At 44.2% G+C, this 16,494-nt stretch overlaps 1 protein-coding gene across 5 annotated transcripts in view; it reads right to left on the reverse strand.

Moving 5' to 3' along the window:
• Positions 1–1,725: 1,725 nt before the first annotated feature.
• The window catches only part of EIF4ENIF1 (eukaryotic translation initiation factor 4E nuclear import factor 1), a 43,937-nt gene continuing 29,168 nt past the window's right edge, over positions 1,726–16,494 (reverse strand). For 3 of the 5 annotated variants that reach the window (XM_045791401.2, XM_045791402.2, XM_087857231.1), the window contains exons 8-19: positions 16,147–16,282; positions 15,743–15,922; positions 14,735–14,967; positions 11,688–11,759; positions 11,060–11,243; positions 10,061–10,140; positions 9,594–9,736; positions 6,892–6,976; positions 5,438–5,570; positions 3,585–3,929; positions 3,146–3,310; positions 1,726–2,574 (exon numbers count right to left, since the gene is read on the reverse strand). In XM_045791401.2, the coding sequence (XP_045647357.1) occupies positions 2,333–2,574; positions 3,146–3,310; positions 3,585–3,929; positions 5,438–5,570; positions 6,892–6,976; positions 9,594–9,736; positions 10,061–10,140; positions 11,060–11,243; positions 11,688–11,759; positions 14,735–14,967; positions 15,743–15,922; positions 16,147–16,282 (1,998 nt within the window). In that variant the 3' untranslated portion in view covers positions 1,726–2,332. The remainder of the gene's footprint in view (positions 2,575–3,145; positions 3,311–3,584; positions 3,930–5,437; positions 5,571–6,891; positions 6,977–9,593; positions 9,737–10,060; positions 10,141–11,059; positions 11,244–11,687; positions 11,760–14,734; positions 14,968–15,742; positions 15,923–16,146; positions 16,283–16,494) is intronic. The other 2 variants (XM_045791403.2, XM_087857232.1) reach the window with 2 other exon arrangements.

Genomic DNA, 16,494 nt, shown 5'->3' on the forward strand with positions numbered 1-16,494 from the left:
TCTTTCCTCTCCTGACCACCCTCCTTAAAGGTAGATCTTCCATGAGGTTCTTTGTGGTGTTCCTGTTTTATTTTGAGGCTGCCTTCCACATCCTTAGCTTTTTTTTTTTTTAATTATAGTTGACACACAATGTTACATTAGTTTCAGGTATACAAGGGCTGATCCAACAAGTCTACATGTTATGCTCACAGGTGTAGCTAACGCCATACAGTACCATTGCCCATATTCCCTGTGCTGCATCTTTTATTCCCATGGTTCTCTTGACCTTTGTGTTGCACATCCTTCTAGTCCTGATTGCTACTAAACTCTGTTCATGCCTTCTAGACTTCCCAAAATTGTTCCGTGTATGACCCCTCCTGGTAGCAGAGACATCACTTCCATTTGCCCTGACCCTTTTATCAGGCTCTTAGCTCCTGGAAGACTGCATTAGCTTCCTCTTTTGCTTCCACTCCCTCCCCTACAGCAAAATAGTTTTAAAATCTATCATCTGCCTTCTGCAGCACTCCCTTACTTCCTTCTGGCTCGGTCTCATCAACCACTGGCAAATGGCTTTGCCCATTGCTTGGTGCCTACATTGTTCATTTTGGTCCTGTCAGCTTTTAGCCTGAAAATTCCTGAAAATTGGCAGCTCCAGCCCAGTTCTTCCCACCGAACACCTACAACTCTTGGTTCAACACGAAGGGGAAGGAAGTGAGGGAAGACACAGGACAGGTGGAACTGGATTCAGGCATCTGTGTTCTTTTGTTACTTGAGACTGCTTTCCAGCTTCTACCTGTGGAAACAAAGCATTTGCAAGAATTCTGAACATAGGCTTTATTTCTAAAGCTAAGGAATCCCAAGAGCAAATCCCATGGGGGCCTGGGCTAATGAAGTTGAAGTACCAGGAAGACGAAGACCTCATGTTCAGTCCACAAAGCTAGGTTCTGCTGAAGGGCAACCTCGTTTCTTGTGTTCCCGGCAGTAGTAAGTAAGGGTGGGCAGCTCCCCGTTTATATGCAACACTCCTAACACCGAAGACTCAGGCTATTTTTCACCCTTGCAGTCAAAATCCAGTCACCTTGACCTTCACCTGTGAATTAGTGAACCACCTCCGTATTTGACCCTCTAGCATCAAGTCAGAGTAGCTCTGATGGCACTACATGGACAAGTATTGAGAACTAGGGCAAATTAACGAGTTTGAGAAAACACCTCAGAGAGGACTGAAAAACCTTCGGTCAGGAAAGGGGACTCAAGACCATAGCTATAGTATTCTGGCAGAATACTGTTCTAATGCTGTGCATATAGTTAAGGTGAATAATGAATAATTGTGAGCTGAGGAATGAGACACAAAACATAAGGAGTCTGCTAACACAGTCTTGAGGGCAGTTTCATATGACAAAACTGAATGAGAACTCTCAGGTCCTGTTGTTCTTTACAGAGGACTTCGAGGTGGAGAACAGGAAGCCAACAGATGATTCCCTTTTCCCCCAGTAAACGTGGATTTGTTTGGGAGAAGCTACCGTATACATGATTACCCAATAAATTGTTTTTACTAGGTGGTTTTAATGTAAGACAGTACACATTACAAGCTGGTGTTAACCGCAAGGCTTCCTAGAAGGTCACTCCAGCCTAAGCTGGCCCGTTAGGGTCTTCAGGGCTCAAAAAAGGCGGCCAGTGCTGCTTCTTTCTAAATGAGATAAAGAGTTCAATTCTGGGTTTTAAAGAAAATTTAAAACTTCTGATCACTTCCCTCAGGGAACCTACTGAACCTCACAGGTCAGCTGGTTATAAATGAGAAGGAATGAATTCAGGAAGAAATAAACACAACAATGCCATTCGCTTCATTCACACACACCATATGCAACTTTAATCAACAAAAGAAAAAGTCCCAAATGTACAAGTGGAAAAAAAAAATCAAACTGTTGACACAGGCTTAACTAATATCAGCTACTTTTATGTACAGCTGTATAAGTTCAAAAAAGCTATCCTATATGTATATACAAAAGTTGTTTATACACAAGTCTGTACATAGGGTCTATACATTTATTTCCTCAGAACCCTTAGGTGCCACCTCTTGGTGAGGACACCAACACTTCATTCACATATCTTACAGAAAAAGACTATTTCCAGGATTGACAACACTGTGCATCCTGTATTCAGACCACGTAGGCTCCATTCAGTCGGTTAAGATCCTTCCGTCAGTGCAGACCACACCAGGTGCCTGGGCTTCCCTAAACAGCTTCGCACAGAGTGCCCCGAAGTAAAAGTCCATAAACCAACCCGAGATGAGGAAGCAGAGTCCTAATCAGGGTGCCACGATAGGTCCAGGCACAGGTGAGCCTGCCTGCCCTGTTCATTGACGGTACTCCAATTCGTCTACACTGATGACTTTGGCAGGCATGGAGGGCAGGGGCTGCTGTAGCACATCTGAGCCAAACCACTTGGCGAGGCCCACCGGGGAGCTGCTCCTCTGGCTGGGGCGATGCTCCAGCTGGGAGTGCATGTGGGGCAGGCCTGACCTGGTGGGCACATTCTGAGGGGTCGTCTGAACGCTGACAGCTGCTGCCTGGGAACTAGAGCCTGGAGGATGAAGAACTATGGGGATAAGAAAGAAGGTTATCATTCAGAACATGGGGGAAAGTTCTGTATCAGGCCTTGCCTCCCTCAAATCCTATCCATAAAATGCCAAACAGAATTCTGTACCGGAGGTTTTATTCTAGGGCTTCCTTAACTCCCTTGTAAAATGCCCACAAGACAGCACCTTGGAAAGTAGAGCTATTCAGAAGCCATCCTAAAGGACATGACCACTACCTTCCCATGACAAGCAGCCGCATCACAGAAGTACTAACATTAGATGGGGAGAGGTATCTACTCTGGATAGTCTCTATGCTAAACCTGTCAGGATTCTCAGCCGCCTCTAAGAGGCAGAGGACAAAAAATGCCAAAGCATAGTCAGCTCTCCTGCTATCTTTATATGGATAGGAATTCCACGTTCCACAGAGGTTGTTTTACTTCATCCCAACCTCTGGTTATCCCCTTATCCCAGTCTTGCTAGGTATAAGTTAGAGAATGAATCAGGTAATTCATCCTCTCCACTAGAAACTGGTCCAAAAGCTTTAAGCCCATTCAGGCCATCCCCAGCTCCCCGGCCCACTCCTGAACCCACCTGAGCGCTGTAGCTGCTGCTGCATCATTGCCAGATGCAGAGGTGTCCCAGGGCGAGGGTTTAGGAGAGGGTGACTAGCCGCAGGTAAAGGGTAAAAGGGCTGACCCAGGATTGGGCCAGATAGTCCCTGTAAATGAGTCAGGTCCATCCCAGGAGGAAGCACACCTGTTGGGCAGGGAAAAGAAAAAAAACAAAACTGGTAAGAAGTAATCAATCTGCCTGGAAATTTTCAAGCTTTGCTGATCTACAAGTTTAAAAATGAGCAATGCTTAAGCTAGCTTCATCTTTTAATGGACTAAGGGATAGTTTGGATTGGACACACTGCCCACCAGTTAGATGGAAAAATCTAGCAACATTTTTCTAGGGATAGAACTTGTACTTCACAGTATAGTACTTCATCAGTTCTGGCAAGTGTTGTCATGTCAGGTCAGAAACTCACCAGCCTGGAGCAAACTTGGAAGATGCTGTGGATGTACTCCCTGGGCCAGCATCCTTTGGACCAACCCTGGGTGAAGCTGGTGAGCAGGCCGAACGATCGGGACATGGGGGACAAGGGGAACTTGGTGGACAGGGCGGAGAAAAGGTGTTCCTGGAACTGGGGATGCCAAGGTGGGTGTTTTTCTCCCAGCTGCTTTAGGTCGATAGTCTTGCTCTTTGGTGTAACGGTTAGTCTGAGACAGTGGGGTAGAACATGACGACCGCTGCAACGTTGAAAGTTTGGGATTTGTAGTGGGAGAAGAGTCCCGATCGGCACTGGGCACAGAGCTGGATGACAGCAGGTTCTCTGTAAGGACCCAGACAGTATTTTGGTATTGGCAAACTTCTCCCAAACACGGTCTTCCCAATGATCCAGCAAATCTCATTTCTTAGAAAGTTTACAGTCCTTATTTGATGCCCTCAGCAGATTTAGAGGACTGTATCCTAGGAATCATCATTTGCCTTATGAACAGGCCTAGTCAGGGTCATCGGAGTAGTTAGGGACAGAGCTGGAACTAGACCCCAAGATTTCTAGTCTCCAAATACCTTGTTGGAACAGAGTTTATTTTTCTTACAATCCTTGCAACCCAGGAATAGCTATGGGCAAGTGAACCTGGCTTTAGGTCTGGTGGTCTAACTTAGGCACCTTGCTCTGCTTGCCCATATGGCTGTGGTTCAGATCTGGGTGGGAGCTAGTACTGTCCTAGTCAACTGCTTGGGATTATGCTTTTTTTAGCCTAAGGGGAAAATCTAAAGTAAAATTATGCAAATCTATCACAACAGAAATTACAGTCTAGTGAAGGAATCTGAACTGCCTTTTAGTAGGACCAACAGGATTTCCTTTTTTCCAGAAGTTTTCTCATAGGCAAAAAAGCTCTCAGACCAATACTGCAGACTTGTGTAAACCTAACTCACTAGAATCTACTTCACCACATCCTTGACAGTCCCAACTGTGGGATTTCTAAAAACCTTGCTCACACTTTCAATATCTTTTTTTTTTTTTTTAAAGATTTTATTTAGCGAGTGAGCGATCGCACACACGCAAGCAGGGGGAGGGGCAGAGGGAGGAGAATCTCAAGCAGACTTCAGGCTGAGCACACAGCTGGGGCTCCATCTTATGACCCTGAGGATCATGACTTGAGCCGAAATCAAGAGTCGGATGCTTAACCGACTGAGCCACTCAGGCACCCCTTCTATATACTTCTAAAAGGCTCTCCACACCTTATGCTTCACCCATTGCACAGACTTTGTTGGATACTTAGCCTCCATAGACTAGAGAGGACATTTCAGCAGTAAAACTGGTTGTACCGCATTAATTCGCCAAATAAATGTAGTAATCAACTTGGAAGCCTCAATAAGGATTCTAAGCTAGGGGCGCTTGGGTATCTTAGTTGGTTAAGTGTCTGCCTTCGACTCAGGTCATGATCCTAGAGTGCCGGGACGGAGCCCGGCACCCAGCTCCCTGCTCAGCTGGGAGTCTGCTTCTCCCTTTGCTTCTCCCACCGGCTCGTGTTCATTCTCTCTCTCGCACAGAAATAGAAAAAAATCTTAAAAAAAAAAAGGGGGGGGGGTTCTAAACTAAAACTCCTCCTCATACTAGCACTCATACCACTATGAGATTGGTCAGAATTTCAAATGGCTAAGCAACTGTGAACTAGTACAGTGCTTTTCTCACTGTCAAGACAGCGAACTGTGGTCCAAAGGAGGAGGGTTTTCTGTAGGATCTGCAGAGAGTAAGGTCAGCTAGTCAGCACTCAGGCCCATGCTCTGTCACATATTTTCCTGGGCACTGCACCCTCGACAGCTCTGCATTACCTTCACCGGCCTTCTGAGTGTCGTCCTTACTGTCACCAAGAGCCGCTTTTCCAGATGTCGGCTCCTCCTTGCTTTTCTCTTTGCTCTCATACATCTTACGAATCACTGAGGTAGGGGTGAAGGAAGGAGAAAGCTGCAGAGAAAAACAGTATTAGCATGTTCTCTAAATGCCTTTCCTCATCAAGCCAGGCTTAACTGGTCAAACTACTCGACAAGCTGAAGAGTCAGTCCCCTTATTGGCTACCTGTGGCAGAGACCAACTCCAATGTTCTGGTGTCTAGCTCCTGGAGGAGAAGGAACAGGATGGGCTGGACAGGTGGTGCCCCAAGTGCATCATCCCTTGCTCACAATGCATTTTCATCAAAACCTAGATTTAGCTCTAGCACAAAGGGAGTTAAAGCACAGAGCTTCAACCTGTCCACCCGTCGGTGTCTGTGGTGATAGGGGCTGACCGATGCAGCCCCTGCTTCAGCCATTTCCCTAGCCTGGGATTCGGCTGAGAATAGGGAAGAACAAGGCCAGAAGTACACCCTAGAGCGAGGGCCCTACCAGCTGGGAAGGGACAGTTCAGACACAGCCTCAGAACCTAAATTTCTCTATACTCTTAATATACTCTTATGTATCCCATCTTGACTTGGCTACCAGAAAATTCACAATTATCTTAAGTCTCCTCAGCCCTTAAGATTCACCTTTTGGGGTCATTTGTTCCAATCTCTTCACTGCCCATTTTTACTTTGATGATTTTATTGTGCATGTGACTTTTCTCATTAACCCTAACTCCTTGATGGCAGGAGACAGGGCATGAATTATGAACAGAGAAGGCCCTTCTAGACCCTATCTTCAAAGTGCTTGATGCAAAGACCCAGTTGGGGTCCTGAAGCAGAGTTACAATTTTTCCCCTTGTCTATCAGCTTTGACTAGGTGATAGAGGTTTCTGGGGGATAAAACTTAAAAAAAAAAAAAAAAAAAGGAAAGAAAAGAAAAGCTAATATATGAATGAACCAGTTGTAAAACTAGATTTAACAACACAAAGAAGCAAACTCTTTTGTCCTAGCGTTAATTCATATCACAGACCTGAATCTGTGAAGTCCCCACCATGTTTCACTGGATTCTCCATGATCCAACCCGTTCACCCCATCCATCTCCCCTCCTATCTTTCACCCCTTTCATCCTCTACTCCCCACTCCAACTGTTCATTTGTTTGAACATACTATATCACCTTGTATGTTTTAGCCATATGCATCTATCCTCAATGTAGGGGCTTCACTAGAACCCTAAGAGTGAGACTGTATCCTGAAAGGGGAAGATCTAATGCGCAAGCAGGTATGAAAGACTATTAAGTCAGTTATTCCTGTGAAGGTATTTAAGGACATTTTGGGGTACACAGTGATACATTAAATGCACAACCAAACAGAGATGGCTTCAAGTCATTCACAAAAGCAAAGGTCACTGACCATGCTTGTGATGGAGGCAGCGGGGGCAGGGGAAGAGGAATTCCCTCGGTGCACGGGTGCTGGTGACTTGGTCACTCGCTGTTGCCTGTGAACAAACCAAGTATCAGTATGAACTCCAAGCTGCTCAAACTCCAAATCCTAAAACCAAACAATACTCAAGACCAGACCAGGGCTTTAATATGCCATTTCTCTCATCCATTTCCATTTTCCAAGCATTTATTAAGTGCCCAACATATGCAAAACCACATGCTAAGCTCTGAGGGAAGACAAATATTAACCATGGTCCTGGGCCTTGCAGGAATTCTTGTCTCGTGGGGAGACACTAACCAGGACAAACGAAGGCACGTAGGTATAACAATAAGGTGAAATGGAAAATGAAGTCCAGAAGGAGTGACACAATACTCCTGAACAGACTTCGGGAAAGCTTGTCTGGGAAGAAGCTGTATTAAATTGAGTGTGACCAATGAGACAGCTAGAAGATGGAGAACAACGATTCAGGCAGAAGGGTCAGGTACAAGGCCTTGAGAAGGCCTTGGGGATGTAGGGTTATCCAGGGCCGGTGGACAGTTTATTTGCAGATTAGGCTACGGGCAGCAGGGCAGGCTATGAGTCTTCATTCTGTGGGCCAGGCTGTGCTCCAGAGAGCAGGGAGCGGTACTGACTAGCACAAGGCCTGGCACAGAACTGCTGCTGTATAAGCCACTGTTTCAGATCAAACAGAGCACCAGGAGTTTCAGCTACCGCAAGGCCCAGTACCGTGCAGCGTTCCGCATCACTCCCCATCACTCCTGGTCCACACACAAGGCTGATCCCAGGCCTCCCAAGTTAAAGTTTAAACGAATAGACTTCCCTTCTCTCCCCATTCTACTCATTCTCCCTTCACTTGGAGAAAACAGGAAACGGTTGATGAAGATGTAGAAAGACTGAGAGAAGAATGAATTATAGGAGCTCACTGGTTAATGAGAGTTTCACTGCATTTCAGCTGTCAGACCTTGCACCACGAGGGCCAAAGCCTTGGTCAGTGATTCTGAGCAGTTCCTAAATCGTAAGCACATGAGACTCCTAACCCATGACTTCTTTCCAGTCTGTACCAGGTAAGCCCCACTGCTGCCACACAGACCCCAAGGCTGGTGGTTCTGCACACCTATCATTTATTCCTTCTATGAACACACTGAGCATCCACTAGGTGCTAGACACTGGGCTCAAGTGTGGGGATATACAGCAATAAACAAAACAGACAAAAAAATCTCTGGCCTCATTACATTCTTTTGGTTGCAGGGTAGAGGGGTTACCATGGGCAGAAAGATGAAAAATAGTAACCAAGAAGGTGGTAAGTACAATTAAAAAAAAAAAAAGACATGTCTGTTGGGGGACACAAATGTATACAGGGCGTTCAGGGAGGGCCTGAGAGGTTGACATTTGATTCAAACAACATGAAGGCTCTGCTGACACTGACTCGGGTCTACTTATTAGTTTTGAGGAACTTTTATTTAAAAAATCCAAGTTTCTATATCTGTAAAATGCAGTTATTTATACCAACTATCTCACAGGGTTGTTGCCAAAAGCCAATAAAATTTTGGATATCAAAAATGCTTTGAAAGTCAATAAATCAAGTCAACGATTTATTAAGAAACTACATTACAGAGAGAAATCCAGTGAGGGGCTCAGCAGACCAGTCCTGAGTTCTCTGTTTAGGCTGAGGGCTACTATATACAGACAGAATATATTTATGCAAGAATACAGGGTACTTACAGGTTTTAATGTTTTCTGAAAGTATCAACATATAAAACCAGCTGAAGACAATGAGACACTGATACGACAATTTAAGAATCAAAAATATAAGTACTTCTTAATTACCAAGTATATTGTATGGGCAGGACTTAGTGTTCAGGGATAAACATTTTGGTGATAAAACTGAAAAAATGAAAGTGGTATTTACTTTTTTTTTTTTTTAGTAATCTGTACACCCAACGTGGGGCTCGAACTTACAAACCCGAGATCAAGAGTTTGCAAGCTTTTCTCACTGAGCCAGCCAGGCACCCCTTTTAAAGGCTGGATGGGATCTGAGAGAGGGAAGAGATATCACCAGGACAGGGCACACAGGGGGCTTCTGGGTAGCTAACAAAGGAGTTTGTCTTGTAATAAACTACACATTTGTTTAATGCAGTTTTCTGTTTTGTAACAAAAGAGAACGGTATTGCTGCCCCTTTCCCCTAATTTATGGTTCATTTTACTACTTGTTGCAACTACTGGAAGGAACAGAAGGAGAATGAAGTCAGTAGTCATTTGTTTATAGCTTTGATCACAAACCCATTAGCTCTGACCAACAAATAATGGATCAGCAAACCTGCATCAAAGGACAGTTTGGTACCTCCACAAGGAATGTGCAGGGGAGGAAGCTAGGTGGAGTTTTACTTTTCATCATCTTACAACAACAAATAAGGAGTTACGCTAGCTAGCTACATTTGTAAAAATGAATCCTTTAAATCAAGAATATAAATAAACTTACGTAGAATGAAAAGCCTATGACCCTGCAGAATCCAATTGTATCACTTCCTCCACAGCACATCTGGAGATGGAATTCTCACCATATATCGTATAAACTATCAGTGTGTACCACAGAATGTCACTGTGGATAACTAATTATTTGTGGAAAACTAATTTGCAAATCCCTACAAGGGTAGGATTAGTCAGTAACTTACCTGTTTCTGAATCCGTCTCTGGTTCTGTCCACCTGCGGTTTGCCAAAACCAGGCTGGTAGAAGTTTGCTGCCTGCACTGCAAGGTCATGTGGCAGGGCCAGCCCCTCCAAAGCTGCCTGTTGCAATTCCAGCTGGCTCATCTGCTGAACGGAGGCGGCATTGGAAGATCAGCAGAAAAATGAGGATCGTCCATGCACTTTCTACAGAGGTCTCTCTTCACTCTTAGAAAGGTATGTTTAGGCAGCGGCTGAGAAATGAGGCACTGCAAGCCTTACTAAATTGTGCTGCCATCCACTGAACAGGATTTTAATGAACTAGGACTTTAATTGTTCTCCAATCTTCTAGCCTTTACTGAGCTCATATTGTAGTTCAAAACCACGTCCAAGCATTGCAACGATTCTCCATCCCACAGTCAACAGGAAGGATGAAAAGCAAGCAAAAAACTTAGAGAAAAAGCTCAGACAGACCTGGGCTGTGACAGGGCTCACGGGCTTGCGCATGCCTTGGAATGGATCTCCGAGTAGCTGCTGTGGTCCTGGTGTGAAACCTGATGGGAAAGTTGCATATCAGTGAGTGTCGAGAGAGCACACATCCATGAGAGAGGCATGAGCACTGCTGCATGCTGCTGCTTGGTGAACACCGTCTCTTTCAGGCAAGCAATGACTTCCGGGCTGATCATGTCCCTCTTCTGTGCTCCCACACTGAGCTATGTGGACCTTAATCAGAGCACTGAATGATCCAAATACCTGGTGTATTCATCTACCCCACTAAGCTGTCAGCTTTGTCCCTTTCAGAGCTGAGAGAGAGAGTGAAGTGCTGAGAGAGAAGTGCTGTTCTAGTCTCTGATTTGGCTCATCATCACCGAGCCAGCCAATAATCAAAGTAGAGTCCAGGGCTTTGAGGCTTATACTCTTGCCATTCTATCTTGCTAACTGGGGGACAAACAGTACAAAAACTTACTCTCGAGGTATGACTGGCAGGGGCCAGAGTGGCCAGCAACCTAAAGTGGTCCAGGGTGACAGGAACACTGAAATTTTGCACAACATTTATGCTAAGACAGCTTTTGGCCACAAGACCCCACAGCTGATTATGTACCAACTTAATGAAGTTGGTGGAGAGCCACCATCCTGACTCCCACGCTATCAAGGAAAAACCTAGGAAGCCAAATTAACTTCTTTGAGTTCTCCAAATAAGGAACAAGATTAAAGAGCCAGATCCAATTTATACAATTTTGGTCAATCTTAGGAGAAAGAACTGTGAGTATATTTATCTAGAAGGGCAGCCAGATAAACTATCTTCTAATTTTGTGCCTCACCATCTCCCCAAAAAGGCATAATAAATTCACACATTTCTTTTTAAACTCTTCAGGGACGCCCACGAAAAAGACTGCCAGTTCTAGGGACAAGGGTAACCTTTGTGGGGGGTCGGGGGAGAATGGACAGACATCAACGCACAACAGCATTTACCAATTGGTGATGGTATTCTAGGACGAAGGTAGTCTGCTGAGGCTGCTCGTGTCTGAAACACCTGTGACAAGGGAGGAGAGGGTGCTCTTTGGCCCAGTAAAGATGTCGTAGGCTCCAAACTCCCCATAAGGCCACTCAGAAGATTGGAAGAAGCAGGTCTCTGAACTGGTGGACCCAGAAGTTCCTAAGGGCAGAAAAAGTCATCCTTCTGAACATACCTAGCTCTTCCTCCTAGTCAGAGGCTGTGAATTACGAATTAACTTTTGGAAGCCAGCAATGAATCTCCCTCATGCTCCACTGAAGGACTTGGCACACGTACGTGCAACACATGTCTGTCCCCGTTCAGCTGGCAACATCTGCTTTAAGTTAGTAGGTTGGATACTTTCAAATTCTATAGAAATTGCAAACCTGTAAGCTGGACTCAAGGGCTTACGTTGTCATCTTCAGCCACCTCCCCGCCCCACAATGAGATTAATGGCAACACAGAACTACATCAGGCAGCAACACAGGATCCTCAATTGCCAGGCCACACGGATCATTCTCTAAGGCCCAAAGCTGGACCACTACACAAAACTGGTTCACACTAGTGTTCAGGACTCCGAGGCCTTGGTATAAGATGGTGAAGTACCTGCAGGATGTTCTTAGGGACAGGCTGGCCTGGAATCTCAGCAGGGGACATCAAATGGCTTTCAAGGTTTCGCTAAAAAAGTCAAAGGAAAACTGGTTTTAACCTTCGTACACACTTAACTTACAGGTGCATTGGGGACCATAAGAAAGCATTAAAAACTCCCCAGGGAGTGAGCACTTAGGCAGAATGAAATCCAGGGCACAGAAAACTAACTCAGATCCACTTGTTCCACTTGCTCGGTTCCAAAGATCTGGAAATGGAAAGAATATTCACGTGTACATGCAAAGTTCACTCAGAGACTCTCAGATGGTCTTTTCCTCCCTGTGGTAACCCTAGTGCATTTCACTGTTTCTAACACTGTGACCAAAAGAAGGGAGAAAAAAATGGTGAAATACAGGAGCACTACGTAAGAAGCCACAAGCAGGAAACTGCGATCATTTATAGATTTTAATTTTCAAGGCAACTTTTGCTACCCATTATCTTTGAAACAAGATTTACAGACCACAGACACTAGTTAAAAACCTAGTGAACAACATGAAAATTTGGCCAGAATCGTTACGTTTCAGAGTTTCACACTTCAGGAAATTTTAACTTTATTATTTTTAAACAGGCTGTTCCCAAATGGCTCTCACATTCGGGGCAGAATTCAGATCCTCCACTCTTTGTTCTTTTAATGCGGCAGCAGTTATCCAACTGACATTACCTCCCGCACTTCAGGACCTCCTTGTGCCTGTTCAGCTTTGCCTGAAGGGCCTTCTCTGGTGCAGTTTTCCTTCTACTAGGTGACGCTGCAGAGGTCCACAGCAATGTCCTCAGGCGTGACACAGAGCCCCAAGACAGCCTAGTGTTTTACTGTTGGTTTTAGAATTGAGACTGACTGCAGATTTTTTTTTTTAAGTAGGCTCCACGCCTAGTGTGGAGCCCAACTCGGGGCTTGAACTCAAGACTCTGAGATCAAGATCTGAGCTGAGATCAAGAGTCGGACGCTCAACCGAGGCGCCCCTAACTGCAGATGATTTTATTTTTTTATTTTATTATTTTTTAAAGATTTTATTTATTTATTCGACAGAGATAGAGACAGCCAGCGAGAGAGGGAACACAAGCAGGGGGAGTGGGAGAGGAAGAAGCAGGCTCATAGCGGAGGAGCCTGATGTGGGGCTCGATCCCATAATGCCGGGATCACGCCCTGAGCCGAAGGCAGACGCTTAACCGCTGTGCCACCCAGGCGCCCCTAACTGCAGATGATTTTAATAAGAGATCTCAAGAGTCATTTAATGCCATCTAACAAAAACGGGCAACTTTGCACTACACGGCTTACTGTATTTGGAGGCTAGAGCCTCTACAATTCAGTTTGAAATGGAGTTTAGACTGAACCAACATGTCCGATTTTGGTGATGAAACAATAGGCCTGAACCTAAAAGATGGAGGCAGACCAGTAGTACACGTAACACATAGAGCCACAGTAACTGAAGACTTGATGTTAGAGCGGACCATGACTTAACGACATGCAAATTAAGCAATATTTTGGGATAATACCTGGTGTGCTTATTACATTACTTTCCTTGTTGCTTTCTTTTCTAGGTTAGGTTTGTGTTACTTTTTGTGTAGCAACTTGAATTATATTATCCATCCCTTTACACGTGTTTGAGGGTCACTCCCTTGGCCAGACGTATTTCAGAGAACTGAAACCTCAACATCAAACCAGTTACCCTCACAACTGCAGGGCCAACTGTTATCAATATCAAACCCCAGCATCATATCTGAAACAAAATGTTCAAAACATCAGGTAAACTACTGAATCCCCCTGCTCCCACTTCTTTACTCATTCACACTAAAAGAAGATGCTTACAAGATTTGACCTAAGCTGCTTATAAGCACCCAATCACCAAGAGCCAGCTGAACAAGAAAAAAAGGATAGTTCGTGATCTTTTAATCTGGTCCTCATTTGAAAAGATCTGTATCTAATAACTCATTGTATGGCAATAACTCTTAAGTAATTAGGCAGTGGTTTAGGAGAAACGTTCCCCTATAACTGGCGTGGTGTGCTCAGACACAAGGAAATAAGTCTACCCGAGATGCCTCCTGTCAGAGGTAGAGTCGGTCCCGGCACTAAGGCCAGGAACAACGGCACCTCTACTGGAATCTATTGCCAAGTGCTGGTCAGATTAAAAAAACCACCAGTTTCCTTCCCTTGGTACAAGGCACAATGAATCATGACCAACTACTGATATCATGACCAACGTGTAGTTCCCAGAAAAGATGATGACAGGAGAAAACAAAAGGCAAAATTCAATTTAATCAATCTGCTGTAACTTAGCAACGAGAAGAAATCTATGTTTGTGTCTTTATTACTCAAGTTTGCCCGGCACCCTCTATCACCTTTACTATCAAGGGATAGCAATATTGACACAAAGGCCATGGCTGGGAGCCACGGCTAATGTGTCATGACAAAGACCAGTAAGTGTCACGCACCTGCATTTTCTGACACGCAGTCACCACATGCATAACCCAAATTCATGCCCCAAAGTGTTTTTACGAGTCACAGCTTTTTCTATTTGATAAATTGACAGAATGCAACTATCTTGAAAAATCCATCTTAGATATTTTACAAGTGATATGTACAATGCCTAATCAAGAAAGCAGGTTATTCCATGTATATAGGGATGATTAAAACATGTGAGAAGAAAGACTTTACTATAAAAACATGCTGAGTTACTTTGTCTTAAGTAGCTGAATAAACAGAAAACTTTTTTTGGAGTGCATCCAAAAAGATATTTTTACACTTTTTTTTTTTTTTAAAGCAGTGACTTAGTTATATCCAAATCTTTCAATTGTTATACTGTCACCCTTAAAACATACAGACTAACCACAAGCCTACTTTTTCTAGTAACAAATAGCACAGTGATAATTAACACACAAAAGCATCAAGGACCAAATGACTATTAAAGAACTTCCAACTTACTCACAATACCATTTTTTAAGTCCATTTATTATAGTGGGAAGTAGAATAGAAAGGGAAAAGGCTGGGGTTTGTGCCAAATACTTACGCTGACTTTGGGCTGAGAAGGCAAAGTCCCACTTGCCTTCATGGTGCTCACTAGTTTGTTGAACGCAGTCATATCTCCATCTTTCTTGAGCTGTCGATTGCTGGCTACAGCACTCAGGGTCTCCTCTAAGTGTTCTGCCATGAAGGGGGTCGAATTTTTCACTTGCTGGTCCACCTTCAAGCCCTTGAGCCCCGCTTCTACCTCTTCCACTGACAGTACAACTCCTGAATGTGCTGAAAGATTGAGAAAATCCAGATCAAGCCAAGCAGGGAATACGTGGCAGGAATGCTCTTTGGCTACCGTGGTGGTTAAAGTGAAAATAATTTATTTCACAGTTGAACTAAGGTTGTCAGAAAAGGCTGACACCAAAAACAGACAAACTGAAGACTCTTAAAATCATGGTTGCTCAGTGGAAATAAGGCCATAATTATGTATTTGGGAAGAGAGGGCATAAAATAAATCTAAAATGTTTAGATGCTAGAAGCTGGGGGACCATAACCATGGGGTGTTATGCTTTAAGACTTGATAAGATCCGAACGTGCATCCCGCAGGAGGGCCTCTCACAATGAGTCTACTGGAGACTTGTCACCAGGGACGAGAATCCCAGATAGCCTAACCCCAGCACGACTGCCACCTGTGCTATGGTTACTGTATTACTAAGGTTTATGTTGAGGGTGCATAACCTAAGCAAGAACATGGCAGACTGGGGCAGAGCTGTGAGAAGCTGCCAAGTTATGCCCAGAAGAACTACGGCATTAACTGGAATATAATGATCAGGCTCCAGGTCAGGAGGAGGACTTGGGAGGAGGACTGGGGAGGAAAAGCCCATGACCCACTAACTACTAGATTCTCAAGGAGGTGGTGTTTGATAAAAATTCTGAAATACATTAAATAAAACCCACTCTCTACTTGACTTCTGATGAAACAGCAGTGTGTGAGAATCAACTGCCCTAAGACTGAGATCCACACTTTTTCAAATGCCTTACGCAGACTCTAATAAACACTTACAGCTTTCCTTAAGCTTTTCTTTATTTGCAGAAAGACTGGAAAGAAGAGGTTTTAAATCCACTTTGGCTTTCTGTAGCATTTCTAAAATATCCACTTTATTTTCAGCATGGTCTTCCAGTGGGATAGGAGCAAAATAATTCCCCGAGTTCTGCCCAGGAGAGAGGATGGCTTGTTCCAGACCTGATATTTTAAGTAAATACATTCATTAATTAATTGGTCCCAATAAAGCACAGAAACAGATCTTCAACAGTATTAAAAGGGCACAAATGGAAGGTGTTTTGGTTGTTGTTGTCGTTTAAGCATCCAGAGACCCTTTAGCCCTAATGGACCCTAATGAAGACAGAATGAACCATGTCAGAGAAGACTCAAAACCACATTAAAGTCAGAATCTGAAGCCACCTTACCTGCTAGTCTCTCCAGTTCTTCATGTGGTGTTGACCCAAGACTGCTGGATCGGCTTCCTGATCGGCTCGGGTTCGAAAACCACCTACTGAACCGACTGGCAGAGACTGACCCTTCTCCCAAAACATCTTCTATCATCTAAAGGGAAAGACAAAAGGAGCTAAGATAATGGTTTCTAGGCGAAAAGAATTAACAAGGTTCAAATTTTTAGAAAAGGTCACTTACTTTGAAACTTCCTTTGATGCTGCTGACCTGAAGGTAAACACCCTCAGAATTTACGATTTTCAAGATCTTTAATTTTTCTTCCCCTCCAGGGTCATTTCTGAGTAACCCAGAGGTGGGCATTACTG

The sequence above is a fragment of the Ursus americanus genome, chromosome 30 (assembly GCF_024610735.1).
Source record: "Ursus americanus isolate L20-20 chromosome 30, mUrsAme1.1.p, whole genome shotgun sequence".
Classification (NCBI taxonomy): Eukaryota; Metazoa; Chordata; class Mammalia; order Carnivora; family Ursidae; genus Ursus; species Ursus americanus.